The 12,007-nt window shown below is 46.3% G+C and overlaps 1 protein-coding gene across 1 annotated transcript in view; it reads right to left on the bottom strand.

The window, feature by feature from the left end:
* LOC123522539 (mastermind-like protein 2) overlaps positions 1 to 12,007 on the bottom strand; it is a 278,150-nt gene that overhangs the window by 1,515 nt on the left and 264,628 nt on the right. Inside the window, exon 2 of the mRNA XM_045297731.1 lies at positions 20 to 1,333. Within this exon, the coding sequence (XP_045153666.1) occupies positions 20 to 1,333 (1,314 nt within the window). The remainder of the gene's footprint in view (positions 1 to 19; positions 1,334 to 12,007) is intronic.

A 12,007-nucleotide genomic window follows, 5' to 3' on the forward strand; every position in this document is an offset into this window, starting at 1 on the left:
GCTGCTGCTGCTGCTGCACTGAAATTGAGCTCTGCTGCTGCTGCTGTTGCTGCTGCTGCTGCTGCTGCTGCTGCTGCTGAGTGTAGTGTAGGAGGGAAGGCTTGCTCTGTGGAGGCAAAACAGAAGGCATCTGCTGGTTTGCTTGGTCGGAGTTAAAATGGAACAGAGGCTTGGTGTTGCTGAGTCGGGCTTCCATGGCAGAATGTGGGTTGTTCATAAAACCTCGACTGAGATCCTGAGGCTTTTGCTGCATTAGCACATCCAGGTGCCCGCTCGGCGCTGAGGGGCTGGCCTTGTACACGTAGTTCGCCATGACTTTGGACTGGCTGCTGCTGCCTGCTACCCCAGCCAGAGGGGAGCTCTGGGGGCTGAATGGCTGCTGAGCAAAAGAAGGACTAGGGAGTTTTTCTTGCCCAAATGGACCTGGCGATGGCCCAGCAGAAGATGGCAAGGCTGACCAGTTGGTAGGCTGGTGCTGCTGTTGGTGCTGCTGCTGCTGCATCCGGGCATGTTGCTGACGGTTGGCAGCTATCTGTTTGAGCTGCTGTGCATGGGATACTTCCTGCCAGCTAGGCAGAGCTCGGCTGGCTCCTGAGGCTGGCTGAGGCTGGGCCGGGTTCTGGGAGACAGATGGGATTGGAGATGAAGTAGAGAGGGCAGAGTTGGCCATGGAGAAGGCAGGGCCCGCGGATGGGGGCCGCAGTTGAGGAGAGCCTGCGGGGCCCTGTGCCAGGCCAGGGGAGTACTCGCTCTTGATCACGATCTTCTCCATCGGCAGGGCGGGCCGCGGCGTGCTCCTCTGGCTCTGCTGACCCAAGTCAATGTTAAAGGGGTCATCCTGCTTGATGGTGGCGTTGATCATGTTCTCCAGCTCCAGGTCACTCATGGGCGGCACCGAGATGTTGGTCAGCTCATTGAAGAGCTCCTGCAGCTCAGGATCCATCAGCTGCTCTCCAGAGTCATCTCCGTACCTCGGAGGAAAAAGGTTCTCTGCGGTCATCTGGCCTTCCAGGTGCTTACTGCAGGACAGAGTCTCTCCCGGCTCCTTCTTCACTTCCTTTAAGCCCATGCTAAACATGCCATTGCCCGGGGAGTGCGCGTTGTGTGGCAGAGCGGCTGTCTTTCTCAGGGGTGCTTGACTCATCGGCAAGGTCCCGGACATAATCTGACTTTGTCCATTATTTACTTGGAGGCCGCCTTGTCCTGCGGAGAGATTCTCCCCGACACGAATTCTCTTGAGATCTAGGAACGAGCTGTCCACAAAGCCATTGGGCCTCTTGCTGTTAGCAGGAGACAGATTGACTACTTGTTTTCTTTTCAGGGAACCTTGGAGCTGAAAGACAGAGAATGAAAAAGGAAATCATGAGCTATTAATCCTCATGTGCTTTTAATCAAGAGAGACAATATCCAAATCGTCCACCACGGACACAACGGGAGGCAGTGGAACAGCAAAGGCACCAAGGGAGCCCAGGTCTGGGATACAATAAAACACACAGTCGCACCCAACTGGCACAATGCAGTGTCTCTGGAGGAGCAGGTCCATCAGGGGTTAGAAATCACCGTGTTTCCATGGTTGGGTCTGTTTAGTGAAAGAAGGTCCTATGTCAATGGGAGTATTGATGATGCCTTAGGTTGATCACAAAATTCTGTTGTTTGCTGGAGCAGGCTTGCACGCACACAGAGTCCATAGATTTTACCACGATGGGGAACATAAATCTAAAGCGGGGGTGAGATTTCCAGTATTTTTACTTTTCTTCATCACTATTATTTCCTACGTAAGGTATTACAAAAGTTATTGGGTCACACAAGCTATTGCACCTGCTGTTCACTGGTTTTCCTTCTTATAATCCCACTGCTTTGCATAAAGACCCACGGACGCACATTGTGTGGACACATCCACGCTGTGAGAGTGTCACTTATCAAAAACGAGATACTCCAAGCACAGATTTTTCCATGGGGATTTAGTTCTTTTAGAGCCGGACTGTAAATCTTGTAAGCAAATCTCGGCGGCTTAGAGGAAGACAGCGTCAAGCCAGGCTCAAGTTTCAGCCGGTCACCAGGAGCTCTGTGGCCATGGTGATTCACTTATCTGACCCTCAATTTCTTAATCTGGGACAGGAGGCTCCAAAGTCAGAACCAAACTCTCCGCCATGGAGACCGCTCTGACTCATGGTGGCCCTAGTGGACTGGGTAGAACTGTCTCTGGGAGGTGCCATGAGCAGAAGAAAGCCCCCTGTTTGTTCCTGCGTTGCTAGCTGGCTGGTAGTTTCAAAAAGCTGACCTTGCAGATCACAGCCCAACAAGTAGCCACTACGCCAGTAGGGCTCCTAGAAAATAGGGGGGTAGTAGCATTTAACTCAGAGGGAAAACGGTGAGCTCGTGTAAAAGTTTAGCCCGCTGCTTGCTATCACGAAGAGCTCAATAGCTCGCGGTTTCAGAAGAAAGTATGGTTTACTCCACTCTTAAAAGAGGGTGCCTCTCATGCAGTCTCAGAATACAGCCTTTCATTCACTAAGCCAGCCATTAGATTGCATTCTCTAAACTTTAAAAATTATAGGGGAACGTTTAAGAGCCGTACAGTTACACCAGGAAATTAATAAGAGGCATAAAACTTCCATAATTGATCCTCAGTTCCTTAGAAGGGCTCTTGTTGATTTGGCTCTGACGTGAGAGACGGACTCCATCGAAGTATGGCTTTCCCAGCGCAGCTGACCCAGTTCCGTTATTTAATGTTTGCTCAGGACCACCGTAAAACACCCGGGGCAGAAAGATACCGTCGAGATATAAAACGTTTCCACTCCTGTTTCCTCCCGTTTCACTTGTTATCATTTCCGCAACCCACCCGAAAGTTTCTAGGTAACCTAATGAAGAAAAGGAAATAAAAATTAACTGAGCACCTACTCTTTGCCGAGTTACTTATTAAATGTGGTTACTTTATTTTCCTGTATCTGTACAACCACCCCTATCAGGCAGGTATTAATACTGCTACTTTATAGATAAGGAACCCAACATTCAGAGAGGCTAAGTAACTAACCCAGTGTTATGCAGCTAGTAAGTGGTAAATCTGAGCCCTAAAACAGAGTCTCTGGCACTAACACCTGTGTCTTTATTTACTAATTTATATTTTAGCCTGTGTCATTTTGACTATACTATGCTGGAATTAGGAGCCCAGTTAGCATAGTGATTACGAGTTGGCTGCAAATCGCAAGGTCAACAGTTTGAAACCACAAGCTGCTCCCCGGCCTTGACTTGATAGTAGTGGGTGCTGATTTGTTTAAAAACGTTTTTATGCTGGAGTTAGCGTGTTTAATTCTAGAGTCCAGCCCACAGGGAAAGGCCAGGGCAATGAGCACAGAGACCTTCTGGATCTCAGGTAGAATCATAGGCGTGTGGGAATGGCTGAGATGTAGCACCGGACTAAATGTGAGTGCTATGTTTCTAAGTCATCTGTCTTCATCAATACCTGTTTCTGTAATCTGTTATCTGTGGTGTGCAGTTAGGGTGGGTGAGTCATACTGGTGTAACTGGTTTCGACCCCCTGACCTTTACCCATTGGACAGGAGACCGAAATCTAACTCAGGTTTGGCCAATCAGTCCCTTCTATGGGAACTGGAATTGGAGAAAGCTAGACCAAGCTCTGTTTGCATGACTACGTGGTGATTTTCAAGACATGTGAGCTGTGGATGGTCATATTTTCCATTGTATCAAACAGAGTCATAGAGGAAGTGAGTCCGTAGAAAAGGAGGAATGGAACAGAGAGGAGAGACGACGAGTTTTACTAGCCTTCCAGGGCCGGATCCAGTCTGGGCCCAACCTGCTCTTCTCCCTGTTTTCCTTGATGTATCCTGAAATCTTTCCAACGAAGTCCTCGGGGGCTTCACATCCAGCAACGTAAGCTTGTAGCAAGGGGCAGGCTATACTTTGTGTTTCACTTTGAAGTCACCCCCCTAACCCCTACCTGTGTGTGGTTTTCTGATTCCTACCCACGTCTACTCACTGGTGATGCCATCATCGAAAACCATCAGGCATCATTACCGCTCAGCAGAACCTGGAGGTTCCCGCCAGCTGTCCTCATGGGATCACAGAGAGCAGGGATCAGAGGAGCTCAGCCACGCAGCTTCAAGATGAGTCACTGAGATTTATTTCACCATAAATTGTACTTTGATGGCTCTTTCGCAACCAGCAAAGAACAAACAAAGGAGTCTATTCTTTTCCCCGTTTGGGTTATCGCCCCTTTGATTTCTTTTTCCACTCCTTGCAAAAACCTGTTCTGCCAGATTCCCCCATGGCTCTGGCCACTCCTCGGGCAGTGAAGCAGACACCCTGGAAAGCAGCTGCACACTTTCTGTAGGCTGCCGGGAGTAGGAACACAATTAGCAATCGTAGGTTCAATTGCCTCCTTGCAGGTGAAAGCTGGACAATGAATAAAGCAGGTTAAAGAAGAATGGATGCCTTTGAATTATGGAGTTGGTGACAAAGATTGACTATACCACGGCCTACCAGAAGGAGAAACAAATATACAGGAGAAGAACTATAGCCAGAGAGTTCTGTGGAAGCAAGGCTGGCAAGACTTCATCTTACATACCAGGAGGAGCCAGTCCCTGGAGAAGGACATCACGCAAAGTAAAGAGTCAGCACAATGGAGGAAGACCCTCAGTGAGATGGGTTGATCAGTACCTCCCTTACTCGGCTCAAACATAGCAAGGATTGTGAATGTTTCCTGCTGTTTTGCAGGGGGCAGTGGGGGGAGGGCGGGTTTGCTATGAATTGGGCTAATTCAATGGCACCCGACAACAACAAAGTAATCGTGATGATTATGTTAACAACAACAGTCAGTTCTTGGGGTTTAGATGCCAGGCACTGAGCCCCGCTCTTGGCATAGATGATGTCATTTGTTGTTTGCAACAACTCTAGTGGCTTCAATCCCTCTTCTCCTACTTGGAAGATGAAGAAACTGAGGCTTAGAGAGTGGTTAATAACTGTCCAGGCCACAGATACAGAATAATAAATCTAGGAATTGAACCAAGAATTCCTCCTACAGAAAGTGTAGTCGATGGGATCCTAAGCCCACAGGCAGTTACTGAGGAGAGGCGGGATCGATTTCCGATCCTGTCGTTGACTGGACTACTTTAGGCAAGTTGTTCTACCTCTCTGGGCCATAGTTCTCTTTTCTATAACAGAGGATGATCTTTGAGATTACGTGTCTACCTGAAACCAGGAAATGACAGGCACTGATGAGGGCTTTAATTTTAGGCGTCATGTATAGTGGTGTAAGGTCACACCAGTGGGAGCTGAATGATGGAAAATGTAAGACAGAAAACAGACGTCCTCCTTCATGGTGCTATAGCAGAAGCACTCCACAGATGAAGGGATTTCATTAGAACTCTACTGGGCATGATGTTTTAGCAAGCAAATTTTGGGGCAATGTCTAAGTCTAGAAACTTCTCTCACTCACTCAATTCTAACTCATAATGACCCTAAAGGACAGGATAGAACTATCCTGTGGTTTTCTGAGATGGTAACTCCTTATGGGAGGCGAAACCCTCATCTTTCTCCCCAGGAGCAATTGACCTTGTGGTTAGCAGTTCAACCTGTGACCCACTACACCACCAGACCTCCAGAAACTTCTCAAGCCAGAGTTATATCAACAAGATGCAGTAGGCACCAGCTATCTGCCAAATATAACCTAATACTTCTCAGAGTTCATCTTCTGTTTCTGCAGTCTTTCTTTTGCTGGACTATCAGATTCCTCGATCAGATGCATGACTTGGAATTATGGCTTAATGTCTTTTAAAATCCCTTGTCACTAGTACTTGGAACGTTAATAGGAAAGACTACTCCCTGGAGAAGGACATCCTGAGGGCTAAAGCAGAGTGAGAACGAGGAAGAGCCTCAAGGAGAGGGATTGCTTCGGAGGATGAGCATAAACTGCGTGCTCAGGACAGCGCTGGGCTCGCAAGTGTTTTGCCCTTTTTGGCACAGGGTGGCTAAGAGTTCCCGCGACTCGACAGCACCCAGCTGAGTCGAAGGAGAGGAAGAATAATGCTGGTCATCAATACCTTCGTGAGAAGTAGTTTATCAGAAATTTCAATGCTGACTTGTCACGCCAAATACCAAGCTTTAGGGAACCAAGACTCAGTCAGGAGAAGGAAAGGCTAAGAAGACACGGGTGTTGAGGGAGAAAGACAGGGGTCCTTTGGGTCCTGGGGGAAAAAGAGAAGGGGGCAGGGAGAGCTGGGATGACAGTTTATGCTTGGGGGTCAGAAAGAAGCCAGTGACACTGCCGAGGTGGAAGGCAGGCTCTCCGAGTCTCTCACAGATAACATGAGCTATACTGGGCCTGGTTTCTAGGGCCCACCATAATCTGAGGAGCCCAGAAGAAGGTTTAGATTTCTTTCAAAATCAGAAAGAAACAAAATGAATATTTAGGCTGAAGAAAATGTTTCCCTCTGTAATATTAATATATTTATATAAATACAGACATAACTTGCAGTTTTTATTGTTCTTTTAAGGAAGAAGGGGCCCCTCAAGTCCCCTTCTTAAGCCCCATGAAAGGCACAATGGGACTCTGCTCTCAGCTCATAACAACTGTGTATGGAAGGCACATTTTAGGAAGAGCACTCTGCTGTGTAGACTCCCATTCAATCTTTTCACAACTCTTTGTCTCCATTCTCATTCCGATTTAATCGGTAAAGAAATGGACACGCTTCACATCCAGATTGCACAGCAAATGGGTCTGCCACCCCTACATCTGTCCAAATCATTGCCACTCACTAGCCACGCTGCTCACTGCCCTTTCAGCCTTGTTTCATTTTTATTGGCATACATGTCACACATCATGCAATTTAATCATTCAATCATATTAAGAAGATCTGTGCAATCATCACCACGATCACGTTCAGAAACAATTCTTCTCATATCACTGTTGTTGGCTCCCCAATGACCCCCCATTTCCCAACCATGATCCTGGGCCATTATCAATCTGGTTACCGTCTCCATAGATCCACCTAGCTCAGATTTCATATACAGAAAATATATAAAACACAAACAGGAAGCAAACAAGCAAATGGAAAACATACCCCAAACCCCAAACAACAATAAGGAGAGAAAACACAGGAAACCCCCATTGAAACCGAAAACTGAAAGACCTAAGGCTGAAGGGGCCCTGCAAGTGCAGGGCGGAGGCAGGGACACCCAGGCCTCCTAGCCATGGACTGGAGGGCGAGGAGCGGTGACATCATCGATGGAGGGTAACCGTGAAAGCTCAGGACATCCCCCCAAGGCTCCAATATAAGAAGGGATGAGACAAAGATTTACTAAACACCCTGAGAGCATTCTGAACCATATATACCCTATCAAATCATTCCTCGCATGGGAGAAAATATGCAGATGTAAGGCTTCAAAGAGTACTGCATCGAAAGAGGTGCACTTTCCCCATTACCCAGGTGGATTGAGAAGCTTTTTGTCCCTCCACAATACATCTGCACTAAGAAATTGTTATTTTTAATTTGTAGGATTATGCATTTAATATTGTCCCGGACACTAGTCTTGCAAGAAGGAAGCTTCTTGGGGAATTATTTTCAACCCAGCGAGCTCGATCTCTTTCGTGTAGTACACAGGGATCATGGTACTTTTGTTTGGGCAGAGATCTCGCCTGTTGTTTCTTTTCACTCCCTTTCATGTTCTCATTCTTCCATGTGAATACCTCCATGCTATTTAAGGTCTGTCGGTCTCTTCTGGGGGAAGGCCCAGTTCTGCTAAGGGCAGGGTCCAGGCACAATGGCTCGTCGGCCCCAAGGGTTGACATGAGGTGCTGAGAACGTCTAAGGCCAAGGAAAACCCAGCCCACAGCAGACTGGGGCTGGGGTCCCTCAGTAGACTGCTCCTTTTAAATAGCTGTGCTTCCCTCTTCCAAAGGACTCGTAACACAAACTTCCTGGAGGGATTTGAAAGCACCATTATTGCACAATCCTCTGGTGTCCCGTCCCCCCCTCCCCCGTTCCCTATCTTTTTCCACAGAATAAATGCATGCTTTGTCTCCTGGGCTGCCCTAGAATGTGCCACACAAAGGTAACAATTCAGTCCATAGGTCGCATTATTTTTCCCCCAAATAGATTTCTACCTTTCTTAACAAAGCATCAATACTAGAATCAAATTTGCCACTGCCTCGTAACTCAAGGAAATATCTTCGTCTCCTCATCTGCACATTTTCCTCAGACCGTTTCACTCATGGTTGGTTAGGGACAGTGTTGGGGTTAGGGAATGTTGGAAAAGGCCCAACCCCAAATATAACGTACGGTGCTTCGTTTGATTCTTGTGGTCAAACGTGTGTAGAATTCTGAAGCAGTGAATTCCAACTCCTCGCTGTGCTCAGGGGTGACAATCTGTTTCTCCTGCCCCCAAACAAACCATTTGGAGTAGTAAGGCTTTTGCTCAAGGTAGACATTTCTTTTTTCTACTTTGTATTTTGTCCTTCCTTCACTGATACTATATTCTGTGCCTATATTAGCTATGTTTCACCAACTTTATTTTAACTTCTTTTTACACTTCTCTTGTGTCTGGATTCCTTCTGCAGATCTCCAAGTGTGGCATACGATAGTGTTCAAACGTGTGCAAACGTGACATGAGTGCTTGGGAAGCTGACTCCTAATGTTTGGGTAGGAAACGATGGTAAGAAGAAGGCTGTGGCTTTTCATACTCAGTACACATGCCATGTAATGGTGCCCTTGGAGTTATGCTCGAGTGATGGATTGATATAAATAAACGTCTTACATTAGAGCAACGTGAGCCTTCAGAATCGGAGGAATCCAGGGGAAAAGGCTGTCATCAGCTCTGTGAACCGGAAAAGCCCTGGGTAAAACTGTGTAGTGAACTGAGGATGGGATTCCAAAGCTGGGATCCCATGCTGAGTCCCATCTTACCTTGATGCTCTACCTCCTTGGATTTCCTGATGTAGAAGCTGTATTGGAACACATTGCCAATAAAACCTTCAATGGCTTCCACTTTCACATCTTTAAGAAAAACTATGATCGGTTTTTATAGGGCGGGCGGGGGTCGGGGCTGGAAAAGGCCAGGGAAGGTCTGGTAGAGCGATATGAATGATTTGTTCCTTAAGGTTTGACTAAATTGTATTGATTCTCCTGGAAATGAGATTGATAGGTTCATGGATCCCAAATGGGCCATCTACTCTTTGGTGTCTTTTAGAGCCTTGTAGGAATTGGTTCTCTGTTGTCCCCTTCAAATTGGACAACAGCTTAATAGGCAGTTTACTGGAGATATTACCCTTAGCCATTTGGCTCTTTTGCAGCAATACCGATAAGCAGGTGCTGGAGGCTGTTGTAAGATGTATGGCAGGTCCTTGGTGATTCTGTTTCTAACCAAGGGACCCTGTTTAACCCTGCTCGTGGTTTGATATTATTTTCCTGGACACAGGCATAAATAACAATGACTTATATAACTTGCTTTCACTCTCCCCTCTTTGGACTGCCTTCTCGACATATTCAGGTAACACTGGACCATTCAAATCCTATCTATTTCAATACATACACCCTATCACAGTCGTTTTGGGTGCTTCTCTAAGCAATGTAGGCTTGGGCAGCTTCGGACTCCTAGAAATGTGATTAAGTTGGCCCACAAAACAGGTGTGCTTTCCTAAATTCAAGATAAAGTCTTACATCGAGCGAGAGCACTGCACACTCAGGGTCCCAGCAGAGTCCACACACACAACATGCATGTCTTTCTGCAGATACGAGACGCCAAGATCGCCCACATTCAACATTCCCCCGATCGTTTCCTCCCTCCCCGCTTCCTTGGCTTTCCTGGGTGGCCGTGAAGAGTTCTAAAGGACTGGCTGTTGGAGTCAGAAACACTCATTATTACAATACAAGGGAAAGATATTTCTCAGTTCGAACATTTCCATCACAGCCCCCTCCTTTAGAGCGTTCCAAGTTTATCATCAGCCTACCAATCAGTTGAGAGGAAGAGAAAGCGCACGAGGTTGAGCTGAGTCTTGACTCCAGGTGACCCCCTGTGCCCAGGCTGTCCTGCCCCAGGCCTTCTCCAGGCAGGAACCTTTAGGAGAGCAGGACGCATGTGAAGGGAGGGTCGTGGGAAGGAGGGTAGAAAAGAGGAGGAGACAAGGAGAGGAGGGGAAGAGACAGGATCGCTCAGGGAAGAGAGGGACCTGATTTTCCCAATTCCTGTTGCCAGCACTCTCGGCGATGGATTATACTGCTGAAATTTGAGACACCAAGTAACCTCCCGATACATTCCAGTCAACCCCTCTTTCTTTTTCGGTACTTTAAGAAAGCCTCTGTTACTTGCAACCAAGTGATTCCACAGAGAACAGAGAGCTAATAAAGACAATAATTACATTCCAATTCAAGTTTCCATATGGCAAATGCACATTTGTCGAGATTAAATAAAATTGAAAAGCTAACTACGGGTTGGATGCGCGCACTTCTTTTGTTTCTCTGTCATCTTTCCCTGTGTGGTCACTAAGGGGGCTCTTCCACTGGCTGCATGAAAGAAGAGCATGATGAATTAAGCTGGCGCGCTGCTGTTCCATGACAGGGCTCTCATGGTCTTCACATATCTCTACATGGCATATCCAGGGAGGTCCAGAGATGACATCTCCACCACTTCTCCCCTTAATGCACAAGAACATTCTGAAAACAACAACAACAAACAAAAACAAAAAAACTTCCATCTGAATCATGTTTCGACAACGTGGGGCTGCAGTGTGTGAACTGACTTGGATGAATCACCTGGAGACAGAAGGCTGTTTGAGCAGACCTTTTAAGAGGTCCCCTGCAATTTCAGGCTCATCTTTAACTCCATTACAAAGGAATGTTAAGCAACATTTAGGAGGTAGTTTGGCAAAGTACCTGAAAGCACCCAACAGCTCCTTTGATGTTCTTGGCATTGATGTCATCATTCTTTTGAAACTTTTGAAGAAATATTTTTCTTATAGCAACTGTATCTAGGCTCATGGTAGAGTGTTGATGTGTGTTTTCTCTGGTCTACAGTCAGTCAAGTAACTATGAACCATATAGACAGATGCCCATTTAGAAAGAACCTTAGCTTTTGCTCCCGTCTTTGTTTATTTTCACATCAAAGAGACAGCTAACAGGAAATTGCTTAACTAGCTCCATGAAACATGAAGAGGTTTACAGAGATATTCCACTATAATTGAAAAATGAAACAAAAAATAAAGCAAAACAAGCAACAACAAAAAAACCCTCCACTCCATGCAATTTAAACCATCCATGCCCCCAAATTAGAATTTATAATGACAGACAAGAAAAGTCCCCTTGCAGCTAAATCCACAGGGAAGAAGCACACCAACCTGTATGATTGCGACATTATTACTAATAATAATCCATGATCAGAGGGGGGATTGTTTTAGAGCTTAAATTCTGAACACCTGGTTTGCAAAGGGCTACGGATGGCAGCAACAACCCGTAAACCTTTCGGAGAGTGTCCAGATAGAGTAAGCTTCCATCGAATTCTTCCTGATGATCTACCAAGGATGTGGGTAATCTTGCCCTCGGGCAGAGCTCCTTGAGAAGTGAATCACCACCACCCCTCTCTGGCCAGGAAGGGGCAGTTTCTCTTAGGGTCTTGCCTAGGTGTGTCCTTGATGGAAGTCACTGTACTGGGGACAGTACAGTGGGTCACAACAACCTTAGTCAGAAGACCCTGGACCCATCGTGTTAGCTCTTCTATCTAACATAATATATGTGTCCAATCATGGTCCTTTTCCTGTAGTCCCACCTGTAACTGTGAAGTATTGATCTGCCACCAATCATGAATTTGTGACCATTCCTTTGTGCCATGCCTATTTAACTAATGTCCCAACTGTCAATCCTCAGATGCCATCTTTTTTTTTTTAATGAGCATATGTTTTTAATTTTTTTTAAACATTTTATTAGGGGCTCATACAACTGTTATCGCAATCCATACACACATCAATTGTGTAAAGCGCATTTGTACATCATTCTCAAAA

Source organism: Echinops telfairi, unplaced genomic scaffold, assembly GCF_000313985.2.
Source record: "Echinops telfairi isolate 266 unplaced genomic scaffold, ASM31398v2 ScPeMD7_7421;HRSCAF=8459, whole genome shotgun sequence".
Classification (NCBI taxonomy): domain Eukaryota; kingdom Metazoa; phylum Chordata; class Mammalia; order Afrosoricida; family Tenrecidae; genus Echinops; species Echinops telfairi.